Source organism: Eleginops maclovinus, chromosome 17 (genome assembly GCF_036324505.1).
Source record: "Eleginops maclovinus isolate JMC-PN-2008 ecotype Puerto Natales chromosome 17, JC_Emac_rtc_rv5, whole genome shotgun sequence".
Taxonomy (NCBI): Eukaryota; Metazoa; Chordata; class Actinopteri; order Perciformes; family Eleginopidae; genus Eleginops; species Eleginops maclovinus.
Window position 1 is genome coordinate 9,538,507 of NC_086365.1, and position 16,648 is coordinate 9,555,154.

At 41.1% G+C, this 16,648-nt stretch overlaps 3 protein-coding genes across 4 annotated transcripts in view; 1 reads left to right on the plus strand and 2 right to left on the minus strand.

Annotated features, from left to right (window-relative positions):
* Positions 1–790: 790 nt before the first annotated feature.
* ucmaa (upper zone of growth plate and cartilage matrix associated a) lies at positions 791–4,701 on the minus strand. Its single transcript, XM_063905798.1, has 5 exons — positions 4,499–4,701; positions 3,785–3,844; positions 3,618–3,710; positions 2,594–2,692; positions 791–1,263 (listed from the first exon to the last, which is right to left on the minus strand). Exons 1-5 carry the CDS (start codon positions 4,557–4,559, stop codon positions 1,175–1,177), a joined length of 402 nt encoding a protein of 133 aa, XP_063761868.1. The 5' UTR covers positions 4,560–4,701; the 3' UTR covers positions 791–1,174.
* Positions 4,702–5,646: 945 nt separating this feature from the next.
* On the minus strand, positions 5,647–9,684 carry phyh (phytanoyl-CoA 2-hydroxylase). The gene is made up of 9 exons (XM_063906002.1): positions 9,466–9,684; positions 8,822–8,877; positions 8,187–8,297; positions 7,859–8,027; positions 7,666–7,747; positions 7,362–7,543; positions 7,081–7,230; positions 6,831–6,965; positions 5,647–6,271 (listed from the first exon to the last, which is right to left on the minus strand). Exons 1-9 carry the CDS (start codon positions 9,529–9,531, stop codon positions 6,218–6,220), a joined length of 1,005 nt encoding a protein of 334 aa, XP_063762072.1. The 5' UTR covers positions 9,532–9,684; the 3' UTR covers positions 5,647–6,217.
* A 1,502-nt stretch (positions 9,685–11,186) lies between these two features.
* The window catches only part of cdk17 (cyclin dependent kinase 17), a 22,684-nt gene continuing 17,222 nt past the window's right edge, over positions 11,187–16,648 (plus strand). For both annotated transcript variants that reach the window (XM_063905373.1, XM_063905372.1), the window contains exon 1: positions 11,187–11,471. The gene's annotated coding sequence lies outside the window, so the exon portion shown is untranslated. The remainder of the gene's footprint in view (positions 11,472–16,648) is intronic.

A 16,648-nucleotide genomic window follows, 5' to 3' on the forward strand; every position in this document is an offset into this window, starting at 1 on the left:
GTTAGCTGGCCGGCTCTCTTGTTATTCGGCAACTCGCTTAGAAATGTCCCACCCCTTATTTTAGCCTTTGCAGACAATTTACATACACAAAAAAACTAGAACACACTAGAGGAAAGGGAAGACCCACAGAAACATAGTTGGGCCACTTCAATAGTATGAATGATGGCAGAATTGATTTTTTCTGCTTCCTCATATTGTTCATGGTGGCATGATGACTGAGCCTCCTGTAATGTAATGGGTAACAGCTGTGACCTGTGAGATCATCTGGAGGTGGTGATCTTCTCATAGTCCACATGTTTCCAGCTGCTGTCTGAGGTAGGAAACATCTTCAGTAATCTAAATCAACAGCTTTCTCTTTCAGGATTTCTTGAATCAAAATTAAGAAACCACACATTACTGTCATAATGTAAACACCCACATAAATCAATGCAGGGCCATGCCACATGGTTTATATCACGTCTATTATCCGATCGCTCCTGTTTTTTCCCTCTTTCCTCCTCCTCTTACTCGGCTCACTTTCATATTTCCACTCAGGAATGTGGAATTCATTTCAGCCTGATGATTTCTGCAGCTCACCTCATCTTTTCCTTTACTCCACATCGCCTCCTTCCCTTTGAATACTCCACATACCAGACAGTGCTAAGCTAAGTAAAAACACATCAGTAGCCAGGAATCAGGAAACTCATCTTTACGAGGTATAAGAGGTTGTATCCCAGCTACTTCAACCGACTAAAATAAAGACAGGGCTTAAATGTAAAAAAAACCCTCAAAAAACAACAGAAAGACTACATTTAATAGATAAAGTGTGGCCTTTAATACAAAAACTGTACTTAAATAGATGGAACAGTTTTCATCGAGATACATATTGAACAATTTAGGTTAAAAATAAGATACTACTAAATACTACAGTATAATTTGGTACAGATTATGGCAGTGTTAACAGTGTACACTTGGAAATGTGATTGCGGTACAGGCAATACTAGCAGTATACTCTGGTACAGTTGATGGCAATATTAGTAGTATACTGAGGTACAGGCGATGACAGTATTAGCAGTATACTCTGTTACAGGCCACAGCAGTATACTATGGTACAGGTGAAGACAGTATTAGCAGTATACTCTGGTACAAAGGACGGGAGTACACTGTGGTACAGGTGAAGGCAGTATGAGCGCTCTCAGTGGAACCAGTAGTACTGAGGAGATAAGCCGTCGTAGTGATACTCTCGATACTGCTCATTGGTCTCCCTCGATCTCTCATTTTGCTCTGTGGATACAAAAGTAGACGTGTCTCAATATCAATGTTTGTATATCTCACAGGGTTTGTTCATAGTGAGAATTATCAGCAGACTTTGCAGTTCTACTCTCAGGAGCTTTGTAACATCTGTGAACTATTTGTTTGGGTTTTCAAGCAGACAACTTTACTGATTTGTTCACTCTCGGCGCCCTCATCGGTATCTTCAGCCACAGCAGGCCGATCTGTATGGTAAAAAAATCTCAGCTGAACTCACTGCCTGCTACCTGAGATTCAGAGAGTAGGCTTTCTAATAGGTTATCACTCCTCAACCATTCAAGAATGTGTGGCGAAATGTTATTATAAAGCATCAATAGATAATAGCCAACTTTGAATCATTCTTAAAGGACACGTTGTTTCTACAGGTACATATTGTAGAGTTCCTCAAGGCTGCATTATGGGGCCTCTTCTATTTTGCGCCCTAGAAGAACATCCTTCTCCTTTCTCCCTTTGCAGAAAGGAACAAAATAAGTTGCCAGAACTGCATATTTTAGAGGGTTTTATGCTCAAACACTAGCACACAATTAGTGCATTGAACACGTCAATAATCAATAAGGAATTTTCACCTTGTACTGATATTGAGATTTATTTTTGTTACGTTTATGCTTTATGTAATATGAGCAATAAGTGTTCCATGGTTCTATTTTTTTCTTATGACATCTCTTTTACCCAAAACACTGTATTTCAGAACAAACACATCTCTGGTTAGCGGGTCTAAGTTTAGAAGCTGTCGCCGCAACTATATCACAGCAGACCGCAGGATCACTGTCAGCTTAGGATGGACCACAAATTGACACTTTGGTGTCTCCGGGGTCCATACACTCAATTCCCTTCATGTGCCATTTTGGGAGCCCTCCTGTGGCGACTGGCACGTCAATCTGGTGTTTACTGACATGAAGTCCATGCTTCATGTTTCTCCAGTGATGGAACACCGTCCTCTGTCGCTCTCCCTGTGGTTTTTTTAATTTTCCCTGGTTGATTGTTGGTTTCGGGGACTTTTTCCTTGTGCGCTGCAAAGATCTAAAGATAAAGGGTGTCGTAGGCTGACAGACTCTAACGCTTCTGAGACAAAGATGTCATTTGTGATTCTGGACTACATCAATTAAATGTATCAATTGATGGTTATGTTAATTGTTTGTATTTTTAGTCCTCTGGGGAAGAGCTGAAATGAAGGTTTTTTCTCCATTATTTCCAGAAATTGAAATTAATTTCTGCTTTTGTTTGTCATTCAAGCATCATGTATGCCCCCTCATAATAAAGAGGAAAGCATTAATCGGATAGTAGCTGTGTGTCCAGGTCTCACCATCACGCTCCTCCTTCACGTAGTGCTCGTACTCATCCCTTTGCTCCTCGTTGTACTCCCTTCTCTGCTCACTTGCTGCAATCTTTACCCTCTGCTCGACTGTGGAGAGGAGAAGGGAAAGAAAGAAGAACTGAGCCAAAAATGTCTCTGGAAGCCTGCTGCGAGATGAAATAACAAGCACAGACTGAAGAGATCTGCAGGCTTTATCTGAGAGCTAAAGAGTGATTGTTTGAAATGTTATTTTGGTGAAAGAGTATTAAAGTTAGTTCCTCTCTTGGAACATTTGATCTCTTCTGTGTGTTTATTCATTTGGTTTGGAATATGGTGGTGTATCCTATTGATGCTGGCAGTGGAAGAATGAGCTTATTGTATCAAGAAACTGAGCAAGGGAGAGCTCGCTCCATACTGCCCTGTGACTCCTTCTGCAGCCTCTAGCTGTCAATGTGTGCGAGCGTGTGTGTGTGTGTGTGTGTGTGTGTGTGTGTGTGTGTGTGTGTGTGTGTGTGTGTGTGTTATACTGTTCAGACCACTCTATATTACTGTATGATACTCTTTCTATACATCTCTTCAACTTTAGCTTGCTAACCTCAAACCATATCATCCTCAGCGTCCAAATACCAACACATTAAACCAACACTGACATAGACACACACACACACAGACACACACACACAGACACACACACACACACACACACACACACACACACACACACACACACACACACACACACACACACACACACACACACACACACACACACACACACACACACACACACACACACACACACACACTAGCTTCAGTATGGTAAGCCAAACATGCCATATAATTGTGTGTAACCACATCAACCACACATACCAAAATATATAAATACATTTCAAATTATAAATAAACATATTCAGACCAACCTCTTTACCCGTGATCCTTTTGGCTTACTGCCAGTAAGGTGTCAGACAGCACAACGTTTTCCTTCCTGGCAGATAACAGTTTTGGGAGTAGATATGTTAAAAAGATAACTTACCTTGGATTTCGTAGTATCGGGTTGAGCGGCGACTGCGGCGTTTGATGAAGCTGGATGCGTCCGACTCGGGCAGGAACACCTGCCGTGCTGCACCTAAAAGTCAGAGGTCACAAGGTGAAGGTAAGGCAGGAAGGAAGTCTGTGAAACGGATCAAAAACATGTGTCACCTTTGTGATTGCGTGGTTTTGAGTGGTCCTTGACTGCTTTACTTTCCACCGCACCAGAAACTAAGGAGAAGAAGAAAATTACGATTTAATGCCTTTAAACTTAAGCACTATACACTTAATTGTAATTAAGTCAAGGCAAAATCGCATCTAATTGTGTTTGTGCATTCTCAGATTTTGAAATGTACAGTCTTTAAAATCTTTGAATGTGCACAGTATTTTTACATGTCTGTCGGATGAATCTAAACTCAATGACATTTTTTCTTTTTCCCAATGATAAAGTGGATCATGCAAACCTCATAAATCCTATTAATATATATTTTCCTATCAATGCCATGAATACTGAGAGGTCACAGCTGTCCTCCACATTTTTTTCATTTGTAATCTTTTTAAAAATGAAAAAAATGATTTAGAAATCAGAATGCATTGTACAAATTGACTTTCAGAACTTTTACAAAAGTTGTACAAAGTCATTCCCACTGAACTCCCCCCACCTGATTCCCCCTAAATTACAAATGCTGGCTAATATTAAGCTGAAATGTGCAAATAAATAGGGAGTTTAAGATGGATCTGCAGCAAATTCAAAAATACCCTTAAAAAAAATATCCATGGTAAAGAAGGATTGCAACTATCCTCAAGGTCGCGCTTATCTCCCTTGAGATTGAATAATCCAAAATAAAAAATCCTGTCCCTGTTGTCACCAACCCAGGTACTCACAGAGGTGGAGGAGGAGGAGGGCAGGGAGCAAGGAGAGCACGAAGACTCGGGTCCAGGACATCTTGTGACAAAAAAGCAAGAACTATACTGGACTTCACAGGACACTTGACAGAACTGAAGTGAGAGAGGAGAGAAAGATGAGGCAAACAGTGAAGGTGGGAGACAGTGGGAGGAGGAACAGAGAGACCCGGAGTGGGAGGAAGGCTGCTGCTTGATTATCACATGCCCACGGGAGAAGAAGAGGAAGAAAACAGGGAGGAGGGATGGGCTAAGGTGTAGTAAAAAGAGAATGAGAACCAGATGGAAGTCTGAGTAAAGCCCATTTAAAGAGAGAGGACAAAGACATCATGTCCAATGTCCTTTTTTTAAATCTTAAAAATATGGTTGATAGCCAATCAGGAAGTAAAGATTCGACCTGGTTGTTAGTGGCCCTCTGGTGCATGTCTGATGTTAGCAAAAAATGAGAATCTACGTAATATTATACTGCATATATTATTAAAGGTTCATAGTATAATCCCTCTATATAACACTAAGAGAGACAAACAAACCTGCTGTTGTCTTTTTCTCATGCTACTACTTTCCATACGAATGACCAATATTTTCCTTGGAGCAGGTGGTAACAGTTTGGAGCTGTACTGGCCCCCTTCTTTCCCCCCCCCCAGGTGAGAATGAGCTCAGCTTTTACCTTTACATTAAACGCTGCTGCGAGCTATTGAACTGTGTGAGAGCAGTTTTGATGAAAGTGTACATCTGCTTCTGTGGATTTGTCTTCTGTCTGTGGGTGATGAAGGGAAATTGGATATGAGTTTCCTCTGAAGGAAACTGGGCAGAGACAGGTCTGCAGTCTGGGGCACATTTAGCCGCTAATGAGCCCGTGTGTGAGCAACTGCTAGCTTTGAGTGGGATTTTACAATCACGGCATGTCTTTGATATGGATAAATGTGTTTGCTTATTTGGTGAGTTGATATCATAGCTTGCATCTTTTTTTAAAGGGCCCTATCGTGATCATTTTCAGGTTCATAACTGTAATTTTTGCCAGTACTGTGACATATCTTCAGCCCTAGCACTTTCCCTCTATCCTTTTTTTATATTCTGTAATACTAATAAATACAAAATACAACGGCCTGCAAAGGAAATGATACAAGGTCTTAATAATATAGCCATCATTTTTATTATTTGTTATTAAAATATAACATTTGTCACAAACATTCACTAAATCAACACACCAGAACATTTATAAGGCCTCTGTTAGTGTTCATTAAGAAGAGTTAAATCCACAATTATATTTACACATTTCTACTTTAACATCCCGTTTATTATTCTCCCTCTGAACCCCCCTCTACCCTCATAATCATACCGTACGATTACTTTTCATAATCACCATTAAAATCCCAGTTTCTCCGTCTTTGCGCTGTGAAATACCGTAGAGCAAGTAGCAGCCGATATTTCATTTTGCCTTTGACAGTGTTTCCAGTCCTTATATCCTCTGTGGGAACAACATGCTCTACATCACATTTCCAAATTTTGAATGAAACACATACTCTGCAGCCTCAATACAATAATCTAAAGTCATCTCAATGAAATTAAAAGTGAGGGACTACATGGCAAGCCTTTTGCTGATCACGTCTTGTGTGCACTGCTGCTTCTTATCCAGTCACACAATCACCAATGTGTGCTAAGTCGTGACGTGGCGTTTCTTGCAGTGCACGCCTGGCACGTTTACAGTGAAGTCCTCTCTCCCTGCACCAGGCGGCCTCTGAAGGCCCAGGTGTCCTGTGGGATGATTAAATGACCAGTTAATTAAACAAAACAACCTTTTGAGTATCTACATTTTGACATGTCACCCAACTGCATTTTGTAAAAAGGACCATCAGTCAGTTTACTAACATAGGGTTACACCTTTCTACAGCCAGAGACATTGCACAGAGTATCTTCAAACCCCCCCCCACCCCCCCTCCCTACACTTAGCTTTATCCGATCTGCTTATGATTTATTAGACACATTGGATAAATTGTAAATATAGATCACAATGACCTGCTACTTGGTGAGAGCATTCCACTTATGTCTGCGACGGAGGACGATTTACTGAACTCCTCCCAAACCTAGAATTTATGTAGCTATGTGAGTAGACTATTTACTAACCCTAATATCTGAGATGTTGATGCTCTTGAGGTGGCAGATGAAAGTCATGCTGTTGCTACATATAAGCATAAAACTTACACCTGGTATGTAAATATCCTAAAACAATAACTAAAATACCTGTGTCAAGTATTGTTGTGTTGTCACTTGTAGAAGGGAACGTTTCATACATGTATGAATGTAGATTTCTTACCTGGAAGGTTATATCGTTGCCCAAGGCGTACTTCCTGTTGGCGATGTCCTTCACCTCTTCCTCGATGTTTTCCTGGGTGGTTCCCTTCACATCGATGTAATAACAGTCAGCGCTGGCATAGTGGCAGGAGATGGCCTGGAAACACACGTTCACACAACATTTACTTAAATTGTATACCATTTTGTCATTATTTGCAGCATATGACCAATTATTAGTATAGGCCACAGGTGGATTTTGGGTAGTGTAGTACCTTGCGGAAGCCCTGTGTCTGGTTCATGCCTGAGCCGTGGATCAGCAGTGGATGGAAGAAGACGGTGTCACCCTTCTCCATCTCCAGGTGCACCCTGAGATGCTGCGGATCGTAGCCACGCACGCCATGGTACATTTTATTCACACCGCCCTGAGGAAACACAGGAAAGTGTGTGTGGTCAGGTATCTATAGCAGGTGTTCTCATGTATGTGTGTATTCCTGTAGCAGGGGTTCTCATGTGTGTGTGTAATCCTGTAGCAGGTGTTCTCAGGTGTGAGTACCTCCCACTCTGGGTAGTCGTGCTCGCGCAGGGTGCCGGTGTGTGTTCCTGGCAGCACTACCAGGCAGCCGTTCTGCCTGTCCACCTTCTCCATGGCCGTCCATGCGCAGACGATCCTGTCTGCGGGACGGAAGGGGAAGTAATGCAGATCCTGGTGCATCGGGTGACGAGACGTCTTCTTCCCTGAATCCAGAGTAGAAATGTTGACAGAATTGGATGACGCTTCCTTTAACGGACATTTCTGGAGCTGATTCTCCAGATTAACAGAAACCAGGTTATTGTTAATATTTTGAATAGCTGCTTACCTGCATCAGGAGGTTTGTTGATGAGCATTGTGTGCATTGCCATGATGTTGGGTCCAGTGAAGCACTCCACATACTTCAGAATCTGACATGCAAAAGCACAAAACGGTTTTAATGATTTCCAATTAAAGCTGTTTTTTAAAGAAAAACTGTTATGAATACATTTTAATAATATACAGTATGTGTGTTTTTATACCTGTGGCAAAGAGCAGTATCGGAACAGTTCAGCATCTTCCTGGAAATCCTGCAGTTTGGAGACCGCTTTTTGATCCTGAACAAACTCTGACTTAGCGATGGCCACGTCCCTCATCACCATCAGACCGGGAACTTTCACTTCCTGTCGACAGATCCGTTCAAACGCACTCCTAAAGAACGCACACGCGACACACATCGGTAGATATATACGTTTTCAATGATAACCAGGTAAGTAATATGTCATTTCAATACAAATATACATCATATTTTTATACAATTCATATGTTGAAAGTTCTCAATAATAGGTTCAAAAAGATTCGGATGGTCACCTGAACCTGTCGATGTCCTCCTCAGGCACCAGATTCTTGATGAGGACGAAGCCATTTTCCTCATAAGAGAGTCGCTGATCTGGGGTCAGCAGGTCGGTATCCCAGCTGTATCTACCAAAGAGAGATAACACACAACAATATCAATGTGTGAGGAAAGGTTAGTCTATGTTTGCGCGTCTGTGTGTGTGTGTAAAGAGATCTGAACCTTGAGCTCTTTAGTCACACAAAGCTGCTACTACATGAACTGTATTTTAGAAATAGAGCTTGTTTTGTTGTTGAAGTGACTGCACCTTCAGCTATTAAAATGCCCACAGTTAGTAGAAAAGTGGGAAATTAGTTATTAATAATTTATTAATGTAAGCGGTTGACCAATCACAACCGAGTCAGCCAGCTAACCAATCAGAGCAGACTGGACTCTGGTTTCAGACAGAGGGGGAAAAGAGGTGCTGCAACACAGGCAGTATGAGAAAAATAAAGAGCTTTTAGAACATTAAAGTGTGTAAACATGTCACAGTAGAGGCTCAAAATACAAATGTGGACCTGAAAGTGAGCATAACATGTCCTTTTTATGTTTAGGGGTTAAACAACCTAGTTAAATGTAGCAGAGTTCATACAATTTATGGTCCAACTCCTACCTGAGTCTCTGAGGGTAACTGGAGTTCAAGCTCAAAGCACCCGTCGTTTCAGCTCTCTGAACAAACCAGTTAAGGAAACAAGACCGCAACAGTAACGTGTTTATTTGAGCAAAGGTAGAACGTAAAAACCAAAAACCAGACTAACGTTAGCCTGTTGAGTTCTTCTAAGCTACTATCTCCACCAAACAGATATATAAACATTATTGCATTTCAACCTTTAACCTACTTACTGCTAACAGCTGCTTTTAGAAGAAGAAGAAGAAGAAGAAGAAGAAGAAGATATACTTTATTAATACCTTACAGGGAATTTTCTTTCCCCACTCTGTAGTGTTTACACACAGGGAGGATACACGCAAAGATGATATACATTTTTGGTCCAGTCGGGACGTGAAGCGGCGACCCTTTGGACCCCAGTCCAAACCCTTACAGACTAAGCCACTGCCGCCCCTCTTTTTCACTAAATAACGATGTCGCTGTTACTGTGCCTTTGATATAAACGCTACAGACTTTTTCATTAACAATGACAGTTAGCTGCAGAGAGGCCTATAGTGGTACTCGGTCCCCAGTCTATCCCTAAATAGCAGCCCGAACAACAACGCTCTGCGCAGCCCCCGTTTATCCAACACTGAGAAGGACAAGGATACGATGGCGGCAGGTGGTGGTTCGAGATGGTTGATCAGCAGTCTGAGTCTCTCCGCAGCCCGAGACATGTTTCGGTCAGGTTGTATCCCGGTGTAATCCGGTACACAGCGATACGGCACGGAGGAAGTGGGTGACCCGGCAAAGGGCAGACTGAAAACATTGGTACCACCTCCCACTCCGGATTAGGCGTGGTTAGTAGGCTTTTTTTTTTACTGCTCTATAAATAAGAATTAATGGAAACAATGGAATAATCAGAGGTGGGAAGTAACATTTACTAAAGTAGTGTATTTAAATAAAAATGTTATGGTACTTTTTTTGGTTGTATTTCCATTTTATGCTACTTTATACTTTGACTCATTTATTTAATACCTTTAGTTACTTTTACAGATTTTGATTAATAATGTGAAATATAATCAACACTTAAATAACACTTTAGTTACACCTGTAGATAACATACACTACCCTGCAGTAAACAAAGTGATTAAAATGAGCTGCACCTTTAGCTTTGATAACACTTTAATGCATCAATAACTATTTTTAAAACATATATCATTGTGGAATTGGCCTCTGCGTAATTAGTACTTTAAGTATCTTTTGTTGTTAATACTTTTTAACTTTTATTTTGGATGCAGGACTTTTACTCGTCCTCGGCTTTAGTTTAAGTACAAGATCTGAGTATTCCTCCCACCTCTGAGAATAATCCCATGGTATATGGGATACTAGGAGGAATAACAGTCAAATATGTGTTTATTTATTTATTTATAGCTGACCCTTGACACACCAATATTAATATGTAATATTTGCATTTAGAGGACGATGTTATTGAAGTAATTGTAATCACTGCCGTTGTTTTCCAGCAGATGGCACCCCACAAACACAATTGTACTCAATGTTAGTTGTTATTAGTTATCAGTCCATTATATGCCCAATATAAACCGGTTGTGTGTGTTTTCCAGATTGGCTAATATCATTTGAATTAGGTAAGGAGAAATGAAATATTCACAACCTTTTTTTCATCTTAGAATATATTTTCTTTTGACCCACTGCTTACATGTACAATGGTATCTAATAAAAATCAACTTGTTTTCAAAATGAATCGTTTGAGCAAATGTTGCTTCATCTTAAGTATAACATGTAAAAACGAAAGACATTTTTAACCTTTTTATTCTATTCTTATACAACGAATGTCCTTCTCAAAGATGAATGAAGTGTTTATAGTATGGTTATTTTCTATTAAATAAATACTGGAATGTCCAATATTTCATTGAAGGCTGACTGGTAAAAAGGAAAAACGTCTACAATATTTATTGTCAGACCGCTGAAAATGTACAATGTTGCAAAGATATGACTTACAAGAAACCGCAGAAAGGGAAGCTATTTAAATAAAGATACCATTGTTTCGTTTATCTGCATTTCCCTACTGCGTCCCTCAGCTTTGTCAAGCTAACTACAGTTTGCTTATAAGAGCGGATGCTGGTTGATTCTTGTTTTAGTATTACACATATTATGTCATACCACGATAATATATGTAGAACTACTACTTTAAAAAAAATATAATGGTATTTGTACTGAATTAGTAGGGGTTTAGTTAACTGACATTCATTAGCTCCAGAATATAATAAAACCAATCATTTAATTTGCATCTCTTAGTTGTGATATAATAATGGTTTTATTTTGAAAGTAAACCGGAAGCCCCGCTGTGTGGAGCTTGATGGTTGCTTGCATTCCCCTCCCGTGTCGACCGAGGATCCTCCTCCAGCCTCTGTGAACTCCTCTCCCCGCCACACAAACGACATTTTGGGGGTTCGGTCTCCAGCTCTCCTTCCTCACACCCCATACATTATCAGGTGTCTGTCGGAGGATATTTATATGTTATCAGAGCGTGTGGAGCTGAAACCGACCTCAGACTGAACCGTGCTCCTACAGTGGGCGGATAAAGCGGAGGAGGGCATCCGGGCCTGGCTGCTCCGGAGAGTCGGCTTCAAACGACGGAATTCACCATTTTCAGGTAAATTGCGACACATTTATTTGTATTGATAAAACCCTGCCGGTCCAATATTGGACGCTTCATTTCGTCCGGGCCACTAAGTGGTGTGAGGAAATGTCAACACAGAGGAACAGGCGGCTGAATAATAATTCAGACAGTTTTTGGAAATTGTATAGCTTTATCAATTTGAAAGCTTCGGTTTGACAAGGTTGACTACAGCTGGTCTTGTTATGTTCGCGCCTCTCAAATTGTCAACATAACATCTCTTACAGTATTTCGCTTTATTGGGTGCCAATATTTTGGTTTGTTTACCTCATGTATTATCAGCTATTCTTGAGTGCCAATTTAAAATCTAATTCAAAGAGAGAGAAGAAGATTCCTGCATTACTGGTGTGATTTCTGTGCAATCAATTAACACCAAAACGTCTATGAAGGAATGTCATTACACCATCTGCTAGGAAACCAAGCAGCTACAAAAAGCCTTCAAATTATGTAATTGCACTGCAGACACACCAAAGAAGTATGCATAATCATCTTTCATCACTGAGCTCTTTTAAATCACCCCAGACTCATGGTGTCAACGCCAGACTCTACTTAATCACATGGATTTTGTAAATACAATGACATTTGCCTTTCACACATTCAAACCAGCATATTTACATGCATCTCTATCATGTGCTAAAAAGGTTTCCTGATAGGACTTTATATATTTCTCTTGCTCTTGGAAGTGCATTTTGTCCAGCTCGGTCAACAATCATTTCAAGTATCACTTTCTGCTTGTTGGAATTACCCTCCTGATAAATCTTCATGCATTTTAAATGGTATTGCACATTCTGCTTGTTAATGAAGCAACACTATGTATTTGTAGCCATCTCCAGGGTATGGCATATCCAACAGAACACAAATGCACCATCATAGAATCTGTGAGATGAGTTGTTGTTTTCTAAAATGGTTTTTTAACCACTAACAATGTTAAAGATGTCAATATAGGATCTAAATAAATGAAATACAGAATAAGTGTGCATGGCAGTTGTCGATCATTCTATATTCTTAGCGTCATATGGTCTCTGTTTGAATCAGCAACAGATAACTATAGTTAAATCACCCACCAATCATCCAATTCTGCAGCAAAGCCTCCATTCTGGCTTCTTTTCCACTTCCTGTTTGACCTGGATTTACTTCCACTGCCCTTCATATGTAACAATTGGTGTGTGTATTGACCCACATTCATATCTAGGCTGTAGGCTGTGGGAGTAATGCACCCACAGAGGGTAAAGTAGGCCGTATAGCAGCGCCTGCATTGATCCGTGTCTGCATTATGTCATAGTACAGTGTGCTGCGAATATGCGTACACCCGCGTATACACAGCCTTTCACACCCTTTTCTCTTGGGACGGACGGCTCGGAATAGGTAAATTAATTGCCGCGTGACATGTCACTGATTTGTTTGAAACTTCCTGTTGGAGCAACACATCTTAATAACTATTCTTTACACTTTATTTATCATTACAGTGACAAATAGACTGGAATTGTGATGCATTCAATGTCAGTGTGAGGCTGTCAGCCAAAGTCTTCCATTATTTATTCTCCATTTCTAAACTGCACCAGCCATGTCACATATCAGTGAAAAATAATCAAGTTATAGCCACACATACTTGTAATATTAAGTATTAAACTGTGCTAAAAAAATGTACAATCTGAGGTTCAAAGCATTGTTGTATCCCAGCATGCTTTGCAGCAGATCTTACTGCTATGTGGATCAGCCTCCAAAACACTGTTGCTATGGGCAACAAGGCCAGCAGTCCTCTTTTTTATCCTCCCGTTTACATAACTGCAACTTGTGCAATGTTTATTGATCTGAGAGGTGTGTGTGTGTGTGTGTGTGTGTGTGTGTGTGTGTGTGTGTGTGTGTGTGTGTGTGTGTGTGTATGTGTTTATTTAATTTCCTGTGTGTGTGTGTGTGTGTGTGTGTGTGTGTGTATGAAAATGTGTGTGTGTTAACCTGTTTGCATCCTGTTTCATCCTGCTTCTCAGTGTTAGTGTGAGTTTGTGTTCATAGATTTGGATTAGTGCTACTATATAATATTTAAGGACTTTCCCGCCTTTTCTCATTGGCTGTTAAATGATGAAACGTATCCCGTTTCACCTGAGGAAGTTAAAAGCAGTAGAACGTAACTAAATCTGACATAAGAGCTTGCTAACGGCCCCTGGGGCTGATGGGAACATTTCTCTCTGCCACAGGGTGGGTATCATGGAGGTGAAGTAGTAATTATTGGCTTTTTTGGGGTCTGACTAATTCTAGGGATCCAGAAGGAATACAATTAGAGTGGGCCGGGTACAGCAAGAACACACAATTACAAACATTCATAGCCATATTAACACACACACACACACACACACACACACACACACACACACACACACACACACACACACACAACATCACACAAACATCACATTCCTAGCATGGCTCAGATAACCTTTCCCAGTGTGTGTGTTTGTGTTTGTGTGTGTGTGTGTGTGTTTGTGTGTGTGTGTTTGTGAATAGTTTAGGGTGGCTGAGATTGCCTCGTAATCTTAAAATCAACCAGTTACATTTTATAGCAGCATCAGACATGGACACACACACACACACACACACACACACACACACACACACACACACACACACACACACACACACACACACATACACACACACACACATACACACACACACACACATACACACACACACACACACACACACACACACACACACACACACACACACACACACACACACACCTTACAATAAACTGACCTGCAGGTCATTCATTACTTTCCCTCATGTGGTGAGCACTCACTGTAAACTCCAGTGGTGTCGTTTCACAGTGAAGATGCTGAAATATTTATCACACACACACACACACACACACACACACACACACACACACACACACACACACACACACACACACACACACACACACACACACACGCACAGGATCCCTGGTGATTGTAATGGCTGATTACCTGATGCGATCCTATTTCTTTTGCAACACAGGTTTTTAAAACCTGTGTTGCTGTTGTGTTCCCAACATTCAACACCTCCCCAAACCCAAAGTAACCGTACTTTAAACCTCAACCTGACTTAATCCACCACTTTACCCTGGCTGCATAATACCTTTATAATGTTTTCAACAATCATAGTGAGGTTTTAATGTGCACATGAACCCTCAAAGACAAATACGTGGCACAGTGTGAGTGCCAGATAGTCAGCTGTGATTCTGACGCTCAGTACATCCCGTCCTACACAGCGCTCACCATCTGCCGGCTCCTCTCAAACTATTTTTGCAACCCGCCCCACAAACAATTAAATTATTCTACGTGCCGTTGGATTTTATCCGATTTCACAGTCAAAGATGGGCTCTTATTGAGTTTGAACCTCAGCTATGGATTTAATGAAGGACTGTGTAACTTTAAACTCAACTCTAAGTAAAAAAAAAATTTGTTTTCTTTTTAATATCAAGTAAGAATCTCTGTTATTCCCTCCTTTTCCCCGGCTGGTTAATCAATGCCTCGCAGACAGGCACTTTCTAGAATCAGTGCCAACAAACAGTCATGAAAATTGAAACACTAACACAGCCCGGAGAGAAACTGCAGTCCTTGTTGATGTTAACTAAGCCATTAGAAACACATTTTACAGAAATGTTGCAGTAATTGCTCGATGTATCCCACATTCCTCTGAGGTTTTATTTTCCCCCAGCCCTTCACTGTTCTAAGCATCTCATTCATCATTATCTGAAGGGTCAGATCAATTCCAGGTCAGTATGTCTTGGTACGTTTTTACCAATTATAATCTGGTTTCATCAGGTTAACGCAACCTGTGCAGTGATAGCACAGTAGACTGAGAGCCCCTTCGCACCTTCCTCGTGCAGTCTCAAATTTGGTTTGCTCCAAACTAAAACGACCTGTGTGACACCTCCCCCGACATTGGACTGGACCAAACAGTGCAGCCTTGTTCAGGAATCGGGGTCTCTGCGGGATAAAATTGAGCCAATGGTTTGTTTCAATATATTTTCGGATGATTGATCAGATGTTCGTCATGTAAAAAGCTAACTGTCTATTGGAAGAACACCGCAGCCGTGATCATATGGCATCAAATATAGAACGTAGATAAAAGCCTTCCTTCATAAATGTTGCAGTGCAGCAAGAAATAGAAAAGGCCTACATACGTTTCTTGACTGTCAGCTGCAGGGAAAAAAGAAAGAGGCGGCAGGTTTGTTTCCGAAACGGTCAGGATGTGCAGAGGGATTTTCATAAAAGCGAAGTAGATTCAAGACCAGCGTTTAATCCAGCTTTGTGCATCCCAGCGCCTGAAGTAGACACAAAGATATACTTATGCTGCGTCAGCAACACAAGCACATAAATCAGTGCACGTCAGGGAGTGAACACCTGTTCCCAAAAGCCCCAGGGTCAATGGAGATGGAGACTCTGTTCAGGGGAGGTGCAGTGAGAAAGAGGATGCACATTGGAAAGCCATAAAGCAGACAGAACAGGAGGAGAGGTAATAGTAGAGGGAGAGAGAGGGTAAAGTCCGGTAGTTGTGTCGGGGCCGGACAACCGCCGCTTCGTTTGACCGAGTGCATTTAAAGCTGTTAGCAACTGTGGATGTACCCAAGGGGCATCTAGGTCATTACTCATGCAGCTTTTCAAGTTAAATCAATGAAAATGAATCCTTTATTCATGGGGGTTTTTTATTTTTATCAGACAGAGACATTTCTGCGGGAAAGCACTAAACATTTTTTGTGTGCGTGTCATCTTAAGCTCGTTCAGTTTCTCATCTCTCTCCACTGGAATGTGCCATCTCCAGCTGTGTGTTTTGATTCACCAGCCAAACACCCATACAGGAAAACACACATTCTTGTGAGTTGTGTGTGTGTTTGTGCGTCGAACAGACAGGAAATGTCTGGTTAACCCTGCTTAGTCCCGTGTGGATGTAATGAAACAGACAGGAGGAGGAAGGTGTAGCTTAAACACTATCATCATTGATGTGTTGGTTTTTGTAAGAATTTGATTGACAGTTAAGTCCATCCAATCACCTGCTAATGGTGTTTGGGAGTATTCTCCCTTTTCCAAAGAGTTTGCAATGGCAGTTTCTCAGATGTACCAAGCGCAGGTCATTGAGGCACATTGTTCTGGAGTGGCCAAACAGTG

Coding starts and splice junctions, on each gene's coding strand:
- ucmaa (XM_063905798.1), bottom strand. CDS start 4,559: ATGTCCTGGACCCGAGTCTTCGTGCTCTCCTTGCTCCCTGCCCTCCTC. Junction 3,845..4,498: donor CCTCCTCCTCCTCCACCTCT/GTGAGTACCTGG, acceptor TCTTCTCCTTAG/TTTCTGGTGCGGTGGAAAGT. Junction 1,264..2,593: donor CGTGAAGGAGGAGCGTGATG/GTGAGACCTGGA, acceptor TTGTATCCACAG/AGCAAAATGAGAGATCGAGG.
- phyh (XM_063906002.1), bottom strand. CDS start 9,531: ATGTCTCGGGCTGCGGAGAGACTCAGACTGCTGATCAACCATCTCGAA. Junction 8,028..8,186: donor GAGGACATCGACAGGTTCAG/GTGACCATCCGA, acceptor TGCGTTCTTTAG/GAGTGCGTTTGAACGGATCT. Junction 7,748..7,858: donor GATACTGCTCTTTGCCACAG/GTATAAAAACAC, acceptor TTTGCATGTCAG/ATTCTGAAGTATGTGGAGTG.